Below are 18,643 nucleotides of genomic sequence, written 5' to 3'. Positions count from 1 at the left end.
ATCAGTGGATTGAGTGCAGGCCTGCAAACCAAAGCATTGCTGGTTTGATTCCCAGTCAGGGCACATGTTTGGGTTGCAGGCCATATCCCCACTATGGGGTATGCTAGAGGCAACCGTACATTAATGTTGCACTCCCTCTCTTTCTCCCTCCCTTCCCCATCTCTCTAAAAGTAAATAAATAAGATATTAAAAAATGGAAAGAAATAGAAGAAAATAGTTTGTCCTAAAATTGGTTGCTTCTGAATGAGTTAAAAGAAACAAACTAAAAGGAACTGTTTAAGTTGCAGAGAGTTTGTCTATGTTGCAGAGTCTATGCAAATTGAATTTTGTTAGGAAAAATCTTAAGAGGAAATTATGTAAAAAGGTGAATAATAAATTTAATTAGGTAAGTGAATCTAAATATCAAAAGTAAGTAAGCTAGTGCAGAATTTGTTCTTTTCAGTATGATGAATGGAAAAAAGCTTTCTTGTATCTGCCTAAAAAGCAAAGATTCTATTTTATTAAAATACTTGTATGTTGCCCCAGCTGGCGTGGCTCAGTGGATTGAGTGCCCGCCTGCAAACCAAAGGGTCGCTGGTTTGATTCCCAGTCAGGGCACATGCGTGAGTTTTACACCCAGGTGTGCGAGATGCAACCACACATTGATGTTTCTCTCCCTCTCTCTCTCTCCCTTCCTCTAAAAATAAATAAAATCTTAAAAAACATTAAATATCATATTGTGGTAATTGAATACTTGATTAACTTTCAAGAAAATCACCTCTCTTAATCCTAACTACTTAAGTTTTGTCAGCCTGTATTAATGTTTCATACCTTTTATTAGCACCTTAAATAAATAATAAAATATTACTTCATAATATATGCAATCCTTAGGTTGAATATGTTTGACAAGCTTTCTAGGGTTTAAATTTTAAGACTTTGTCTTAGCCTAAAAATGACTGGGGTATTTCAATGGGCTCCTGAAATATATCAAGGATTTATTCTTCCTCCTTTCTAAAAAGAAACTTTGGACTGATCGGGCTTGTCTAATACACTTAAAATACATGGTAAGCTTTGTCAAATAAATAATAACTATATTCTATAGTTATATCAAATATAATGTTATAGTATTAATTATAATATATTAATTATATATTATTAATATATAATATTAAATTTATTAAGATATTAAAATATATCATTTAAGTATATTATTAATATTAAAATTAAAATATACGAATATATTCTTTTAATATATTAAAATAAATATAATAGTTATATTTAATATAACTATAGAACATAATTATGTATTAAATATATATTTAATATATTTTGTTATTAAAATGGATGTGCAAGAATTTATATAAAAATCTCCAAAGGCTACAAAGTCCTAATATATTTTAATTTATAAATTTATTTTTATTTTTATTTATTTATTTTTAGAAGGGGAGGAGAGAGGGAGAGAAATATCAATGTATGGTTGACTCTCATGCATCCCCGGTTGGGAACTGGCCTGCAACCCAGGCATGTGCCCTGACTGGGAATCGAACCAAGATCCTTTGGTTCCCGTAGGCCCATGCTCAATCCACTGAGCTACACCAACCAGGGCTTAATTTATAATTCTAGTGGTTATTTTGGAATATTGTGTCTTACAGAATGGTTTCATATCAATTACATTTTAATCAGATCTGTGATTGGGTCATTTAAAAAAATGTTTGGTTATTTAAAGAGTCATTGTTTTGTTCTAATACATTTACAAATATGTTTCAGCTCAAAAATCCATAGAAAGAACTCTGAGGTATTCTAATTTATAAATTTCTAAAAGTAAATTTTCATATCACACCTTTAACAGGTACTGGAAGTCTCATAATGGGCTGTACTGACCAGGTAAATCAGACACAATGGGCAGCACAATAAACATTCCCTGAAATCCTTCTCCCACCTCCCCCCCCCCCCCCCCCCCCCCCCCCCCCCCACCGTCTCCTTAACAACTAGTCCACTTTTTCAAAAGAGAAAATGCCTCACTTCCCCTGCAATGTTGCCTGGCCTCAGTACAAACTAGGGGTTGGGGAGGTCTGGCCTACAAATGGGGTCTTTGAGTTTTGATATTATTTCCCAGTTAAATTTGTTTTGCAAAAATGAAGGCAAATAGAGTAAAACATCTTATATTCAGATACTCATGGCCCTTTACTTAAATAGGAATTTAAGGAACTCCCTTACAGTGTGCGTTGTTACAGCGTCAGGTGAATTAGAAGATAGCTTCCTCACAGCTCCAGCAAGATGCTGGGCCTGACTCTAGAAGATAAAACAAAACCCATCCCAAGTGCAGAGCAGCCTACTTCCCAACTCATTCCCCTGCCGCCTCCCAGAGAGCAGCTGCCACTGTTTAATCCCCTCTTCTGCCCAAGAACTGCTGGCACTAGGCACCCATGCTTGTAGTCCAGCCATTACCAGGAGTGGAACACTAACGTTACCCCTGAGGGAAGTGGCAAGTGGGGAGGGAGCCTAGTGAAGGAATTATTTGGGTACATGTTCTCTTATCATGTTTGATCTCTTTGCAAAGAAAAACTTGATGTTTTCAAAAATCCTAGTAAGCCCTGGCTGGTGTGGCTCAATGGATTGAGCGCTGGCCTGCAAACCAGAGGGTCGCAGGTTTGATTCCCAGTCAGGGCACATGCCTGGGTTGCAAGCCAGGACTCCAGTGAGGGGCATGTGAGAGGCAACCTCGCATTGATGTTTTTCTCCCTTCCTCTCTTTAAAAATAAATAAATAAAATCTTAAAATCCTAGCAAGTTCACAGAGGGGGGTAATCATTTAGCACCAGTTTATAACCCAACTTGGAGTAATTTATACATTGTTCTCTTCCACTGCTGTAAATAAAAAATAGCATGTAATAGGGGCTGCTAGGGATTATGCTGATGAATTAGCCAGTTGTCATGCCCAACATTGTATACATCAGTCCGGGGGACATGCAATCCCACATCAGGACCCTCCCTGGGTCTGTCAAACTGGGACAAAAGGACAAGAGGGAAGGAAATGCTGGGCCCATATGTTTACTTATCTGATAGAAGGAATGAAAAAATGCACAATTAAGCCTGTTAATTATGAAAAAATAAAAGAGGTTACTCAGGAGAAGGATAAAAATCCTGCCCTTGCTTAGGCATGATTAACTGAGACTTTACAAAAGTACACAAAGGGTCACCCAGCCCCTGGACTACAATGAACGACAAAGGGGCAATGCTATTCCAGAGTACAAGGAGGACACTGGAAAAGGGAGTGTCCACAGCAGAATCGGCCTCAAGTACCTCCAGGATCATACCCTACGTGAGAAAAGGATATTGGAAAAGTGGGTGTCCTAGGATCTGAAGGAAGCTGGTGCCTCCAAACCAATGATGGTCAAGACACCTGAGAATTGACAGGGCCTGAGGCCTCCCACTGCCCCCACTGAACCTCTAATTATCACACCAGAGGAGCCTTGGGTGATCCTTGACATCACAGGTAAGCCCATTACATTTCATTAGACATGGGGACTACTTGCTCTACTCTGACCCACTCACCAGGGCCTCTTTCTCCCCAAAGTGTTAAATCACTGGAGTAAATGGGCATCCTCAATGCTACAATTTCACTCTACTTGTTGGCTGCAGCCTTGGAAATCTTTTAACACTACAGAGGTAGTAGTTGGGAAAAAAACAAAACACAGTGTATGTCACATGTACTGAGAGATACATTATTAGAATGTGCTGAAATGAAACAACAAAAAACACAAATTAAAAATACTGCACATTTGCACTTAAAAATATTTATTTTTAGTTACAATCTAGAATTAAACAAAAAATACAAAAACATAAAGAATACAACTTTTCAAATAATGGAAACATAGATATCAACAACAAAAAAGTCTCTAATCCAGGTAACATTTCGTCTATTGTTACATCCTGTCCGACAGAGTAACACAATGTACAATTTTCTATAAATGTTGAGAAAATGTCTCTCACAACCACTAATTTGCCCACTTTCAGGTGTTCTAAGTGGGTACGTTTGTCGCCAAACCGGATATAACTATGAATAAATCTAAATCTCCATAAATACTTCGGAAGTCTAAAAAGTTCAATTGCATTACCATCTGTAGCCCCCAAATCCTGCAAGTTGAGCAGATCGCTGCAATGTAAGTCAGCGAAATGAGGCCTACAAAGGCTTTAATTCGGTTTCGTCTATTTGTTTAGCACCTCTTTCTCATGAAAACTGGCACAAGTTATAACTGATGTATTTATCTGCACACAACACCATTAGATCTCAAATATCATTTATGAGAAAGCAGTTTCAAGTTCTGTCTTAGCATTTTTTGTGTTTGGTCAAACAGAAGTTGACACAAAAATATTCTGTAACTGTTTTCTAATTTGTCTCTTATTGGACTTTTCCTCCATTTTGATTCTTTATCCTTTCCAACCCGTGCCGCCCCTCCAAAACTCTTCATTCACGTTTAATTCACCTTCACCAGAAATATCTTGTTCAGTATGAGAATCTTCTGAATGAACTTTCACATAATCTGCATCTTCTAAATCACTCTCACTTTCATATTCGACTCTATCATTCTCATCATTGGACTCAAGTAGCACTGGCTGAAGTTCTTCAATATATCTTGGATTATCGAATTGATATGTTTTTCCAGCCACTTTCAATGGCAAATAAAAAAAACTCCACAATGCCGACTTTGACATTCCGGAAAAGAAAAAAATCCAACACAAAAACATCAACACTGACTTTGGAGTTCGGAGTTCGAAATTGTATCTTTTAGAGATACAATTTACTACTGAATATCATACGCCCTTACGAAACACGTACTATAGCTAAAATGTCGACTTAAAACGTTATGGCTTAAAAATAGTCATGAACAACCACACAGCTAGTCATGACCTTGAACCTATGCACCCAATATATGTAACAATATTTAAGAGTTTGTATCTCTTAGGTCAGCTGTGACCTCAGCAGGGTTAATCATGCCTTTCTTATAGTCCAGCGGTGCCCCATTCCCATATTAGAAAGAGATATTTTATCTAGCCAGAAACTACCATAATCCCCCGAGTCACCTCTCCCCTTTTTTATCTCCAGTACGACAGCAAGACACCTCCCTGGGGAAGACTGGCAAATTAATTGCACTCATATGCTCTCTAAAGCCAGATTTAAATATTTGCTAATATATAGACACTTTCACCAGATGAGTTAAAAGTTCTCCTATCAGAACAGAAAAGGCTACTGAGGTAGCCAAGTACTTACTAAAAGAAATCTTACCTAGGTTTGGATTTACATAAAATCTTCAAGCCAAGTAGAGGAAGACATTAAAAAAAACCTCTGACCATGCAATCTGACTCCATAATCTTGGAAAGGGGAACCCTATTCAATCTGGAATACTGTAAAGTCTGCTTTCTCCTCCATCACTTGGTTTTCACCCCTCGTTGTTCCCTTAACAGTTACAGTTCTCCTCATCTTTGGACCATGTCTTTGTAACCTTCTCGTCAAATTCGTCACTTCTAGAATACACCACCTCCGTATCAGGATGTTGGGGGCTTCAGGGATTCTGTCCCACATCCACTTTGGAAAAATGAGCCAACAGCCTCTGTGTTCCAGTTTCAAATCCAGTCCCTTATCTACCTTAGAGCAGGCAGGGAGACTGCCACACCCTATGCAGGAAGGGACCAAGACCCTTGTTAGCTTAGAGCAATTACTGAAGATGAACCATCCTCCCTTATCAGCTGTAAGAACACTGGAGAATGAATGGCTTATAGCTGTCCGCCCCAACCAAAGATATACAGCTTAAATCTCCCTGGCCTGGGAAATATGAGACCAGAGACGCAATTATGTGCCAGCTAACCCCAAGGGCAGATGAAGTCAGAGGAACAAATAACGTAAAACTCATTAAAAGCCAAACAGACCCAAGATAAAACAACACAACGAACTAAAGAATATTTCCTTACATGCTCATTTTGACACATCAGCATATTTTTAAAAAATGCACTTCGAAAACCAGTGAATATTTGCTAAAACCTTCCCCTAAAATTCTCACAGAAAGCCCCCAAATCCCACATGGTGCGATGATGTTGGGAGACACTCCACGAGAGGGGCCACAGTAGCCTGACTCCTCCTGGTTAGTAGGGGTGTTACTCTTGGGCCTACCCTGGGCTTGGGCAGTCACTGGCTGACCCAGAAGCCCTGGTGGTCACTGAGCCTTAGTGATACTCAGGGTTGTATACCTGCTGGTTCACGGCAAAGACCAGCATTTCCACCTGCTTCTGAGAGTCGTATTTGGACAGGAGGTCGTTCTTGTCCTCAGCACCTGGGAAGGCAGCGACAGCAGAGCCACAGGTCTCTGCATCTAGGGAGGCAGAGTCATAGGACTCACAGTAGGCAGAGTCATAGGCATTGACTGACTCAGAGTCAGCAGTAAGAAAAGTGTCCATGGTGGTAGTGCCCGAGGGGTAGGGGTCCTCGGTGGGGTTGACGGAGGTTTCACCAGGGACGGCGTCATGGGTGTCTGCTGTGGCAGTGGCTGTGTCAGCACTGCCATCAGTGGCAACGGAGTGCAGGTCATCATCTTCTGGATCAGTGTCACGGGCAGGAACATATGGGGGTTGGATGGCCTGGCTGCTGAGATGGCTGGGGCTGGGCTGAGATTTGCTGCTTCTATAACAACAAAAAAAATACTGTTGCTCTTTGTTCCAAAAAAGGAATTATTTCTCAAGGTTATTCATTGAGAATACAACCTTGATAAATGATCCAAGTTAAGAGAATTCAGGACATTGCATTTTTGGCATACTTACTAAGAATGTGCAGGACAGAGCTGGGACTAATGTAGGCATGAAGTATTAGGATGCAAAATTTAAGGAGGCATTTACTATCTGTGTAATGCAAGAATAGGGGCAGCATTTTTATAAACCCAAGACTTAGTGCCTCCCTATATTTTGTCTTAGGTACTTTATTGCACCCTAGTTCTGGTACTAGTGCCTGGATACTCAGAATACAGACTGCTTCTCAAAGCACAGGTATCTAAGGGCAGAGATGACCTTTAATAAGACCATAGCAGTCAAAGGAAATTTTTCATCTTTAGAACAAGAACAGGAGATACTGTACTTTCAGCTACAATGCAGTAATTGATACTAAATGTCCCCTTCTGGAATAAACATAATAAAATCAAACGAAATAAATTTCGAAAAAATGTTTTAGCTATTAAATAATAGCCACCACAGGATTGAGATCCTGCAGAAAAACAAACAATCAAAAACAAAAACATACAATTTTCCAACCATCTGTATTGAGACTCTTTCCAGATTGCAGAGCAGAGAGGAGAATCCTATGGGCAGAGCTGCATTATTACCATGAGGGAACAGTGATCAGAGTTCAGGGCGGTTGAACTCTGATTTTGGTCTCTTCAGAATACCAGAGAAAAGGAAGCTAGGCAAAGAGAGCTCCAGAAATCGACCTAGGAATTCTCTTGAACTGGTTGCTGAATACTATGCTGTACATGAGGTCAGGCAAAGTACAAACTGGAGCTGTAAGCTGGACAATTCTTAGAACTCACAGAGCTGAAAGACATTAGAGTTCCAACTGGTGAGAGTGAAGACAACTTGTTTTTTTAAAATACACAGTAATAGGACTAAACTAGTTTTAACAGTAAAGGCTACTCTAGACTAACTCTATACTCTGTGGAAATAGCCTTGAAAAAAAAAGAAAAAGTAAAACAAAACGAAACAACAAAAACAATAGTCTTCTTTGACAAACAAAAGCCAAGAGAATTTGTTACCAGCAGACATGCATGCACAAGAGGAAATGTTTAAGTTTCCTCAGGTGGCAGGACAATGATACCAGATGGATATGTGATCTGCACAAAGGAATGAAGGGTACTGGAAATGGCATTGTGGGTACATTTTAAAAAGCTATTTATTTTTATTTTTAAACGTCTTTAAAAGATAATTGCCTGTCTGCCCTGGCTGGTGTGGCTCAGTGGATTGAGCGCGGGCCTGTGAACCAAAGGGTCGTGGGTTTGTTTCCCAGTCAGGGCACGTGCCTGGGTTGCGGGCGAGACACATAGTGAGTGGTGCTCAAGAGGCAAACACATGTTGATGTTCTCTCCCTTTCTTCATCCCTCCCATCCCCTCTCTAAAAAAAACCAAACAAACAAATAAATAAATATGTCAATTATTTCTGAAATGTATTTAGTGTCTAAATTGAGATGTGAAGCTTAAATGCATACTGGATTCTGAAAATTTGATATAAAAGACAGAAATCCCCTAGCTGGTGTGGCTCAGTGGATTGAGTGCCAGCTTGTGAACCAAAGCATTACCAGTTTGATTCCCTGTCAGGGCACAAAGCTGAGTTATGGGCTAGGTCCCCAGTAGGGGGTGCATGAGAGGTAACTACATATTGATGTTTCCCTCTCTTTTCTCCCTCCCTTCCCCTCTCTCTAAAAATAAGTAAATCTTAAAAAAAAGACTAGATAAACATAAAATTCCTAAACATGAATATACTTTATAACAGAAAACAAAATAAATAGAGCACAAGGACAAAACTAAGGAGAAATAGACAAATGCACAATTACACTTTAAAATTCCAACACTTCTTTTCTAGGTAATTGCTGAAAGAAGTAGACAGAAAAACCAGAGAGGATTTAGAAGCCTTCAGTAAGACAATCAACCAATTTGACCTAATGGATGGTATAGAACATTCTACCCAACAATATAACTTTAAAAATTTTATTTATTCATTTGTTAAAGGGGGACAGGGGGAGGAGGGAGGGAGACATGTTAATTTGTTATCCACTTAGTTAATTTGTTATTCCACTTAGTTTTTGATTGCTTCTTGTATGTGCCCTGACTGGGAATTGAATCAGCAACCCTGGCATACCAGGATGATTCTTTAACCAACTGAGTTACCCGTCAGGGCACAAATTCTTTGTAAGTGCATGTAATACATTTACTAAGATAGATGAGATGCTGGGCCAAAAAAGAAAAAAAAAGCCTCAACAGACTTAAAAGGAATAAAAGAATAGCCCTAATAGTTCTTTGTATGCTATCTACTGTTTACTGCCTGACAATAATTAATGAGCTGTACCTATATTCCTGTGCAAAAAACCCAATACAAGCCTGTCTAGGCGAGAGTCAGGCGCTCTCCCCTTGAGGGAGTAGCTGGGCCATCCCTTTTCTTCCACAAGACTTGGTAGTCCGTGTGAATTTGTCTTGATTTTCCATCCATAACGCCGCAGGCACTGCAGGCCATTGCATGTGTCAGTTCCACTTATTTATACATTCATTGGTTCGTTCTTGTATACACCCTAATCGGGTATCAAACCTGCAACCTTGGTGTATTGGGACAATACTCTAACCAACTCAGCTACCTGACCAGGGCTTAATGACATATTTTTAAATGACAGTTGTAGGTAATGGAGAAAAGAACTAGTCAGCCACTGTGGAATAATCTAATTTGTTCACAAACTTATCTAATATGGAAGCCTTGATAACCCCCATGTTAAAAGTAGTTTTTTTATCCTTCAATATTATGTTTCAGGTGTACAGCATAGTGAGTGGTTAGACATTTATATAACTTACAGAGTGATCGCCCTGATAAACCTAGTATCCACCTGACACCATACATCATTATTATAATATTATTGACTATATTTCCCATGTTGTACTTCATGTTCCTGTCACTATTTTGTAACTTCCAATGTGTACTTTTTAATCCCTTTGTCTTTTTCACTAATCCATCTAAAGTGCTTCCCATCTAGTAACCACCAGTTTGTTTTCTTTATCTATGGGTTTGTTTCTGTTTTACTCATTTGGTTACTTTGTCCTTTAGATTTCCCATGTAAGTGAAATCATATATTTGTCTTTCTCCATCTGACTTATCTCACTTGGTATAATATCCTTCTAAAGAGAAATTTAGAATATTAAATGTTTAAATGCTTATATTAGGAAAGAAGAAAAGTCAAAAATCAACCACTTAAGAAACCTCTACCTGAAGAACTAGCAAAAAAGCAATTTAAACACAAAGGAGGAAGGATATAGTTAAAATTAAGAGCAAAAGTAAATGACAGATGATTAGTAAACAAAAAATTCAGGGACATCGGAAGATAGTTCTTCGAAAGGATTAATAAAATGGATAAGGCCCTGGGTGGTGTGACTTGGCAGATTGAGCACTGGCCTGTGAATCAAAGTGTCTTAGGTTCGATTCCCAGTCAGGGCACATGCCTGGGGTTGCAGGCCAGGTCCCCAATTTCAGGCATAGGAGAGGCAACCACACATTGATGTTTCTCTCTCTCTTTCTCCTTCCCTTCTCCTCTCTCTAAAAAATTAAACTAAAATAAATAAAATCTTAAAAAAAAGATTGATAAATCTAGGTGGATTAGTAAGGACAAAAAATAAAATGCACAAAATTCCAGTATTAAGAGTGAGAGGATATTACTACAGATCCTTCACACATTAAAATGGAAATAACAAAAATGTTTTAAGCCACTCTACGCCAAATTAAGAAGTTCAAAATACAGAGTTTATTGAATCAATTAAGATATAGCAAGAAGCAAAGGGCAAGAGATGATTTAGATGAACACAATTAGGAGAGTTTGCAAGCACACTATGTAAATTCTGTACTAAGTAGAGTTCATATGTCCTGTTTTTCTCTGCCTCATCAGTCCTCTTTGCTGATTGTGTGGTTTTAAAGACTAAAGTGATCTTGAACAAGGAGGCTCAGCAATGTGTTACCTCAGCCAACAGGCATACTTGCAGGGCAAGCATACCTAACATAGTTGTAGCTATTTGTTGACTTAGCGAGCAGTTCTAAATTTTATCCTTATTTTTTCGGCAAAGATATATGATGCCAAAATGAGTATTACCCATGGGCGGTCAATTTAAGACCTCCTAAATGACTGCTTCTTATGCCTCAAGCATTTTGAGTGTATCAGGAATATTTGGTCTTTTTATCACTTTTCCATCATTTTCTACCTTCTTCTCCCACAACATTAGAAATAATAATAACAATAACACTAGCCTCTCACTGAATGTCTTTGTTTAGTGCAAGGCAAGGATTCTTTATGTGAATTATTTCTTTTAATCCACATAGTAATTCTATAAATACAGCATCATTTTTCATATTTTATGGTGGAGGTGTTTGAGTCTCATTGATGTGACTTTCTCTGATCAGACCAGACCCTTCGTTGATTTTAACCTTGTTCCCAAGCAGAAATGTGAAGACAGATACCTCTGAGAAGGAATATTTGTATATTGAAAAAAAGAATACTCTTACCTGTTTTTACACCAGTTAACATATATATTGGGTAGCAGCACACTTAACAGAGCTAAAATCACGATGACGGTCACAGCGCTGGGCTCAGAAACTGAAATATAGATGTCCCCTAATCAGTTTCCTTGAAGACAGTTGTTCCCACATTCACAATTCTTGCTCAATGAATCCCCAATCTTATTCCATCTCAGAGTAATGCATTGTGGATTCTTCTTCTATCTCCATTTCCCTTTCAAATTATGCTTAATTAGTTCAAGCATCCATTCAAATATCATCTTACTTAGTTTACTTGCTCAGAGAATAAATTTAAGCAAATAAATTTATTTCTGCCATGGAAGAACAGCAATGTAACAGAATTGAGAGTATTGACAAAGGAGTAGGCCAGGGAGTCAATCATGGAGTTCATACAGGGCTGAAGGTGGTAGCCTGGGACAGCATGAAAAAAAAAAGGGATCAGATGTCTCTAGGAAGCTGAAAAGCCTATATAGAAAAAGATAAACTAGAAAGTTGGAAGAATTGGTAGCTAGCTGTGCTCAAAAAATGAGATATTGGGGTTTAATGTTTTAGAACGTACACATTTCACTTCTGGATCAAGGCCAAGGTCTGACAACAGCAGTGAAGTGGGGCTCTGCGCTCTCCCTGCTCCAGGAACGTTCGATGCCTCTCCCTCCACTATTCTTACTGCCCGACTTCCACTCACGCGTCAGTCATCGGGTGCAATACTATCTCAAAGAAGGTTTTGTTGAGAAAAACTGTTATTCTCTGTTGAGAATAACAGAAATATGGCAAATATCATGTCTTTTCACTGTCATGCTAAAACACTATCTGAAAAATTGGTCAAGGGATAATCTGCCCTGGAAAATAAAATGTTACTATGGTTTTATTGACTCACAGAACATTAAATAGCAGTCTTACTGTAGGATTGAGTGTTTTCACAGATTTTGAACCAGCTTTGTTATCCACTCTTTCTCTCCCTTTTGAATTCCTTAAAATTATGGCCCCCAATTTCTATATATTCTTATGAGTTATATTTTTAACATTTTGAAAATTATACTTTGATTTCTTCTCTTTCCCTTTCCATAATCTATCTCCTTTGTGTTTTCATTGCATCCTAGGCTTGCTCCATACATTTTATTGTAACTGAGTTTAATTCATTCAAAGAATATGTATTGAATTCCTCTTCGGTGACACACATAGTATGAAAGATCTTAGTAACACTCTGATGAATGAGGCAGACGTGGGCTAGCACAGCCTTTTCTACCTATTAGAGTGTAAGTTTCGTAAGTATAGACTGTCTTAGCCATGGTTACCTTCTCAGTGTTATGCATCATCCTGGCCCACAAAAGTTGCTCAATAAATATTTGATGGATAACTGTGGATGAATGTATAATAGTGGAAATGTGGCCTTCAGAGAACTGAGATGCTAGTCTGCTAGATGAACTGTCTCCTTGGACTGGAAGTAATCTAAGGTCATGGCAGGTATTGGGGTGGAGAGGAAGACTATAGTTCAGTCATTAGTAAAATTAAAAAAGAGTGACTAGCTAGTGACAAAAATTTAAAAAAACAAAACAGGAATAATTTATATGATTGGAAAAGGAAAAAAAAAAAAAGGAAAAGGAAAAGGAAAAGGGCTGGAATTGGCCCTCATAATTGAATGCAATGCCAGGAAAGTAGGACCCATTGGGGAAATTTAGGTTTCAATTACGACAAGAAGGTAGATGGAATTTGAGAGAAGACAGAATATGTCTTGGGAGTTATTTTCAATGGAATCTTTGGCTGAGGGAACCATTTCTTTGACATAGACTAATTGCTTTTATCCATACTTTGTCACTTCCCCATGGAAATCAAGATTTGAGCTGAGAAGTAGGAAGAGAAAGAAAAAAAAGTCAGGTCCTAAGTTCATTCTGATACACACATATCCCTTCCCTGTTTTTGAATAGTTTTTCCTGCTACGTAGAGCTCAATGTACAGAATGGGAAACTTAGGCTCTGAAGCCTTGGGGTCCTAGACTCTGGGCTACAGAGGAGTGCAACACAATACAACACAAATGTCCCCTGCCTATTTTGTCACTCCAACTATGAGTCTCCACTTTTTATGCAGCCCAGCAGTAATATGCATAGTAATAGGGTGAGAAGTAATGGCCATCTCCCTTTCTCCTATGATTTCTTTATACTTCTTGGGAAAACTGGATCAGAGAAAGGAGCCCATTCCAGAATAAACTCACCCCTGTAGGGAGTCAAGAGAATAATTGTGGGTCATTACCTTTCTCCTCCGGCTCTATACTGGAGGAGCTGCCATTTTTGGATATACAGTTACTCTGCCAACTATTATTGCTGAATGTCAGATTCCTCGTTCCGTTGCACATCTCAAACTCTCCTATTACTGGCAGACCAGCATACTCCCTCATGGCTTCTTCAGGCATTTCCCTCCTATCCTCACACAGGTAGACCACCTTGGAATGTGGGTATTTGGAACATGTTTCTCGTATATTTTTAACATTTTGAGTATACTGGAGTTTGCAGAACAGGTCAAGTTTCCCATCCAGGATGTTCATCACGCCGATGCAACGCCCCTGAGGCTGTAATGGTTCTGAAAAGAGAACAGAGATGAGTCAGGGTGGGCTAGGGGTAGGACTGGGGCAGATGAAGGGGTTGTTTACACACAGGATTGGCTATTTCCATCCTAACAAAGTCCTGGGGAAAAGGTCTGAAAATAGTTGCTGGATCTTGGGAAGAGAGGGTTTCTTTTCTTACATGCACAGAAAGCCAAGAGAAAGGTGGATATATTGGACGCGGGAGAGGTGGGCCTGGCTAAGGTGAGGCAAGAAAAGGACTTTGGGGACAAATTTTGAGAATGTTCTCAGTTTTGGTGTACAAGCACAGGGTTGACAACATCCCGAGACCAAGTACCTCTTTCAATTTTGGGCCCTGGGCTCCTCACTTAACTTATCTGTAGGGAGGGACCTGTGTACTGCAGGAATAAACCTGCTAACTTCTCAGGCCACGCTGTACCCCTGTCCTTAGGAGGGAGGGAATGTACAAGAACTCAGATGGCTCTGGAGTGGACAGATGGGTAACTGTGGAGAGAGGATCTGAAGCAGCTCAGTCGTAAACGTGTTTGAGAATCATTAACACTGTTTGCCATGAGAATGGGATGAGAAATGGGGACATATGAGTTAATCAGTACCAATTTTATTCTACATTATCTTGGGGTTCTAAGAATTTATGCTTCTTTATTATCATTGGGGCTTTTAACTTGCTCTAATCTTTGTTCCACCAATGCACGTTTGTACTCAGGTGCACACAAATGCACCAGCAGTCTGCATCAGGAGATACAAGTAAAAAATATATATGTATTTAAACAAATATATTTTATAAAATATATTTAAATATATTTTTATATATTTTAAAAAATATATTTTAAATATATATTTAAAAAATATATATTTTAACATCAATGTGTGGTTGCCTCTCACATTCCCTGTACTGGGGACCCAGTCTGTAACCCAGGCATGTGCCCTGACTACGAATTGAACTGGCGACCCTTTGGATCACAGGCCAGTACTTGATCCACTGAGTCACAAGACAGGACAAAATATACACTTAAAAAAAAAGCTAATACACTTACTGGTAAATGGTAAGCAGAATAAAGTTAGCTTCTTTATTTTTCCCAGGATCTCACAGCATTTGTATTTTAGTTAAATTTTCCTTTCAGTCTCCCCTTTTCTTTTTCATCCCCTTTTACATTATCAGAGAATCAGAGACTCATATGAGTATTACTACCTGCAGCTGGTATGGGCATCTGAAGGCAGAGGCAGATTAAGATGAAGCTCCAATGATACATAGGCGAGACTCGCTGTCTTCTCAGGTGACTGAAGCAGGGTGACCCTAAGGCTTTGTGCTGATGACATATTGGAAAAGAAGAAAACATTGCAATGAAGAGAGAGATAAAAAGAGAACCCTGAGACTTAAGTCAAAAGTGCAGAGAAAGAAATGAATGCAGGAATCTCACTCTTAGGCATGGAAGGGGCACATCCCATCTACGGGACTAAATGTGAGCGACCTCTGGAATGCGAGCCACCGAGGAGAAAAGGCTTGTCACTGGCAGCAGATGCTACCCCTATTTCATCTCCCTGCCCACAAAGTATGGTTGGATGGTCAGAGAAAGGTGAGACACTTCAGAGGAGGGGCAACCTAGGCCAGACTCGATCACTTGGGAGGCTGTCATAGAAGGACTGGGGGGGTGGGGCTGAGACAAAGCAGGAGTGATGGACCGTCCCCTGCCCTGCTGTGATGAAGCCCGAGTCCTCCTGTCATCTGGGAGAAGGGCTTCCTGGCTCTAATCCACTTAAGCCTAAAAACCTATGATGCGGAAGGTGGTACAAGCCTTGTGCTGGGAATGGCGGGCTTCCTGGGTAATTAGGCCTGAGAAGGAATATGTAAAACTCTGTGAGACCTGCTTTGTTTAAGAATGCTTTTAGTTAGATGATAAGGGCCTGAGCAGAAAAAGAGTTTATGTTCCCAAAGGTCTGTAGCCCGTTAGCTGACAGGCCCTGATTTAGAAGAAGCCCTAATAGTTCTTTGTATACTATCTATTATTTACTGCCTGACAATGATTAATAAGCTATACCTGAACTCCTGTGCAAAAATCCCAACAAAAGCCTGACTAGGCAAGGGTCAGCGGGCTCTCTCTCTCCTGGTGAGAGAGTTGCCCGGCCACTCCAAGCCACTCTCCCCTTGATAGGGTGGTGAGGCCATTCTGAGGCTCTTCCCCCTTGAGGGGTAGACTTGCTGGCCCTTTTCCTCCACAGGACTTGGTAATCCGTGTGAATTTGTCTCATGCCTCATCCATGATGCCATGGGCACTGCTTGCCAGTGCTCGCATCACTTGGTCCCTTTTCTACATGTTTTGGTAACATTAATTTTCAGGACTACTCAGGATACTCATGAGTCCAACTACCTTCCATATAATGATGACTCAATCCCAAATATCCATCTTTTGTATATATTGCCTGATAATCCAGTGGTTGAACCCTGCTTCTCACAGGACCAGGAGCTTATAGGTTCCTCTGTCTTGGGCCAAAGGAAAAAGTGGGTGACTTTGATCATTTCCTGCTTCATTCCCCTTCCTCTTGCCAGTACTCTAGCACCACCTAGGCTGGCCTTCCTCCACGTGAAGGAGTGACTTGGTGGCCAGGCAGTTGGCTCAAGGCAGTGCTGGGAGGTCCTGTGGGCTCCCAAAGGCTGCGGCATGCCCATGTGGTTGGCTTTAGGCACCCCTGTACTCTGAGGACATTTCCATTGCTGCACAAAGAGAACATGAGAATGGCCATCTTCCATGGGACTTGAAATTTCTGGAGAACTACTTTTGTGAAAAGCTGGCAATAATTTTTTTAAATGCCATCTTAGTTTTCCTTATTGTTGAGTTACAGATGAATACCTAGAACCATGAACAGCTTTAGTAATAAGGGTCAGGCTGCCACTTCCCTGATGAAGGCTTTACTGAAGACTTTACTGCCAAGGACATTCTAGACAAAAAAAATTAATGAACTTTCTTCTTCCAATGATATGGATGAATTCCTTATAGTGGACCTGGGAGATATTCTAAAGAAACATCTGAAATGGTCAAAAGTTCTTCTTTGGATCACCCTCTTTTATTCAGTGACTGCAGAGTCAAAGTGAAGACCGTGTGGCCATTGGGACCAGATTTGACTGGGCCTGCAAGACTGAAATACAATTGGTGCAGAGTCCTGGAGTACCTCCAGGGAGGATTATCTATGCAAATCCTTGTAAACAAGTGTCTCAGATTAAATATGCTGCCAATAATGGAGTCCAGATGATGACTTTTGACAGTAAAGTCGAGTTGATGAAAGCTGTACATCCAAAGGCAAAGTTGGTTTTGCAGCTCACCACAGATGATTCCAAAGCAGTCTGTCATCTCAGTGTTAAATTTGGTGTCACTCTCAAAACCAGCAGACTTCTTCTGGAATGGCAAAAGAGCTAAATACTGATGTCACTGGTGTCAGCTTCCACCTGGGAAGTGTATATGCTGATCCTAAGACCTTTGTGCAAGCCATCTCCGATGCCCACCATGTCTTTGACATGGGAGCTGAGGGTGGTTTCAACATGTATCCGCTTGATATTGGTGGTGGCTTTCCTGGATCTGAGGATATAGAGCTTAAATTTGAAGAGACCGCCAATGTCAGCAACCCAGCCCTGGACAAGTATTTTCCATCCAACTCAGGAGTGACACCCATAGTGGAGCCAGGCAGATATTATGCTGCATCAGTTTTCACAGTTGCAGTTAATATCACTGTCAAAAAACTCTACTAAAGAAACAAACAGGCTCTGATGAAGACGAGTTGAGCGAAAAAACCTTTCTGTATTATGTGAATGATGGAGTATATGGATGATTTAATCGCATACTCCATGCACATGTGAAGCCCCTTCTGCAGCAGAGGCCCAAAGCAGATGGGAAGTATCATTCATTTAGCACATGGGACCAACATGTGATGGCCTTGATTGCATAGTAGAGTGCTGTGGCTTGCCTGAACACATGAGGGGGATGGGATGCTCTTTGAAAACACGGGTTCCTACACTGTTGCTGTTGCTTCTACTTTCAATGGATTCCAGGGTACTGATCATCTATTATGTGATGTTAGGGCTGACCAGGTATCTGATGCAGCAAGTCCAGAACCATGGCTTTCCACCTGAGGTAAAAGAGCAGGATGTCAGTACTCTCTCTGCCCGTGTCCTGTGCCTGGGAGAGTGAGATGAAGGGCCACCAAGTAGCCTATGCTTCAACTCCTAGTAATGGGCAGATGCCACTCTTGTAGTTGTTACTGTGAGGATAGCTTGAACTAAGGAATTGGAGGGGATCACTTACATTACTACTGTTTTTTTTTTTTTAGGAAAACTAAGAAAAGGTTTATTAAGGTTGCCAGCTACAAAAATCAATGATCTTCTTCTAGAGACCTAAAGGAAATACTTGCAAAGTCGACATGAGGTTAATGTGTGAATGTACAGTGAAATCTTATAAATCAACAAGAATAGACAAGAAATCCAATAATAAAAAATGTGCAAAGCATGTGAATAGACATTTCAAAGATGGTGAAGCTCTTTTCCTGGCTAACAAGAATAAGAAATAACACTCAAACTCACTAATAATCAGAGAAATGCAATTTAAAATAGCCAAAAGGCCAGTTAATGCCCATTAGAACTATAAAAATTAGAAAGTTCTATAATACCAAGTGTTGGGGAGGAGAGGTGATAAGAACTTCCAAGTAATATTAAGAGATTAAACAAATACAGACATTCTGAGAAAAGGATCAGGTGGTACATAGTGAGGTTAAACGTGTGCAAGCCTTTTGATCCTGAAATTC

The 18,643-nt window shown here is 39.9% G+C and overlaps 1 protein-coding gene and 1 pseudogene across 1 annotated transcript; one reads left to right on the top strand and one right to left on the bottom strand.

The window, feature by feature from the left end:
- Positions 1–3,851: 3,851 nt before the first annotated feature.
- On the bottom strand, positions 3,852–13,816 carry LOC118984777 (uncharacterized). Its single transcript, XM_037042940.1, has 3 exons — positions 13,525–13,816; positions 11,266–11,356; positions 3,852–6,654 (listed from the first exon to the last, which is right to left on the bottom strand). The coding sequence occupies exons 1-3, from the start codon at positions 13,814–13,816 to the stop codon at positions 6,201–6,203; spliced, it is 837 nt and encodes a 278-aa protein (XP_036898835.1). The 3' UTR covers positions 3,852–6,200.
- Positions 13,817–15,281: 1,465 nt separating this feature from the next.
- On the top strand, positions 15,282–18,097 carry LOC118984776 (ornithine decarboxylase-like; annotated as a pseudogene).
- The last annotated feature ends 546 nt before the right edge of the window (positions 18,098–18,643 follow it).

The sequence above is a fragment of the Sturnira hondurensis genome, unplaced genomic scaffold, assembly GCF_014824575.4.
Source record: "Sturnira hondurensis isolate 20B ecotype Veracruz unplaced genomic scaffold, ASM1482457v3 Scaffold0003801, whole genome shotgun sequence".
NCBI classification, from domain to species: domain Eukaryota; kingdom Metazoa; phylum Chordata; class Mammalia; order Chiroptera; family Phyllostomidae; genus Sturnira; species Sturnira hondurensis.
Note: the sequence above shows the minus strand (reverse complement) of the source record. Positions and strands in the feature narration are given on the sequence as shown.

What these genes read in the sequence shown, in the direction of transcription:
- LOC118984777 (XM_037042940.1), bottom strand. Translation starts at nt 13,816, where the DNA reads ATGAACATCCTGGATGGGAAACTTGACCTGTTCTGCAAACTCCAGTAT. An exon ending in TATAGAGCCGGAGGAGAAAG is followed by an intron (nt 11,357 to 13,524) that starts GTAATGACCCAC and finishes TCTATATTTCAG; the next exon opens with TTTCTGAGCCCAGCGCTGTG. An exon ending in GTTAACTGGTGTAAAAACAG is followed by an intron (nt 6,655 to 11,265) that starts GTAAGAGTATTC and finishes TTGTTGTTATAG; the next exon opens with AAGCAGCAAATCTCAGCCCA.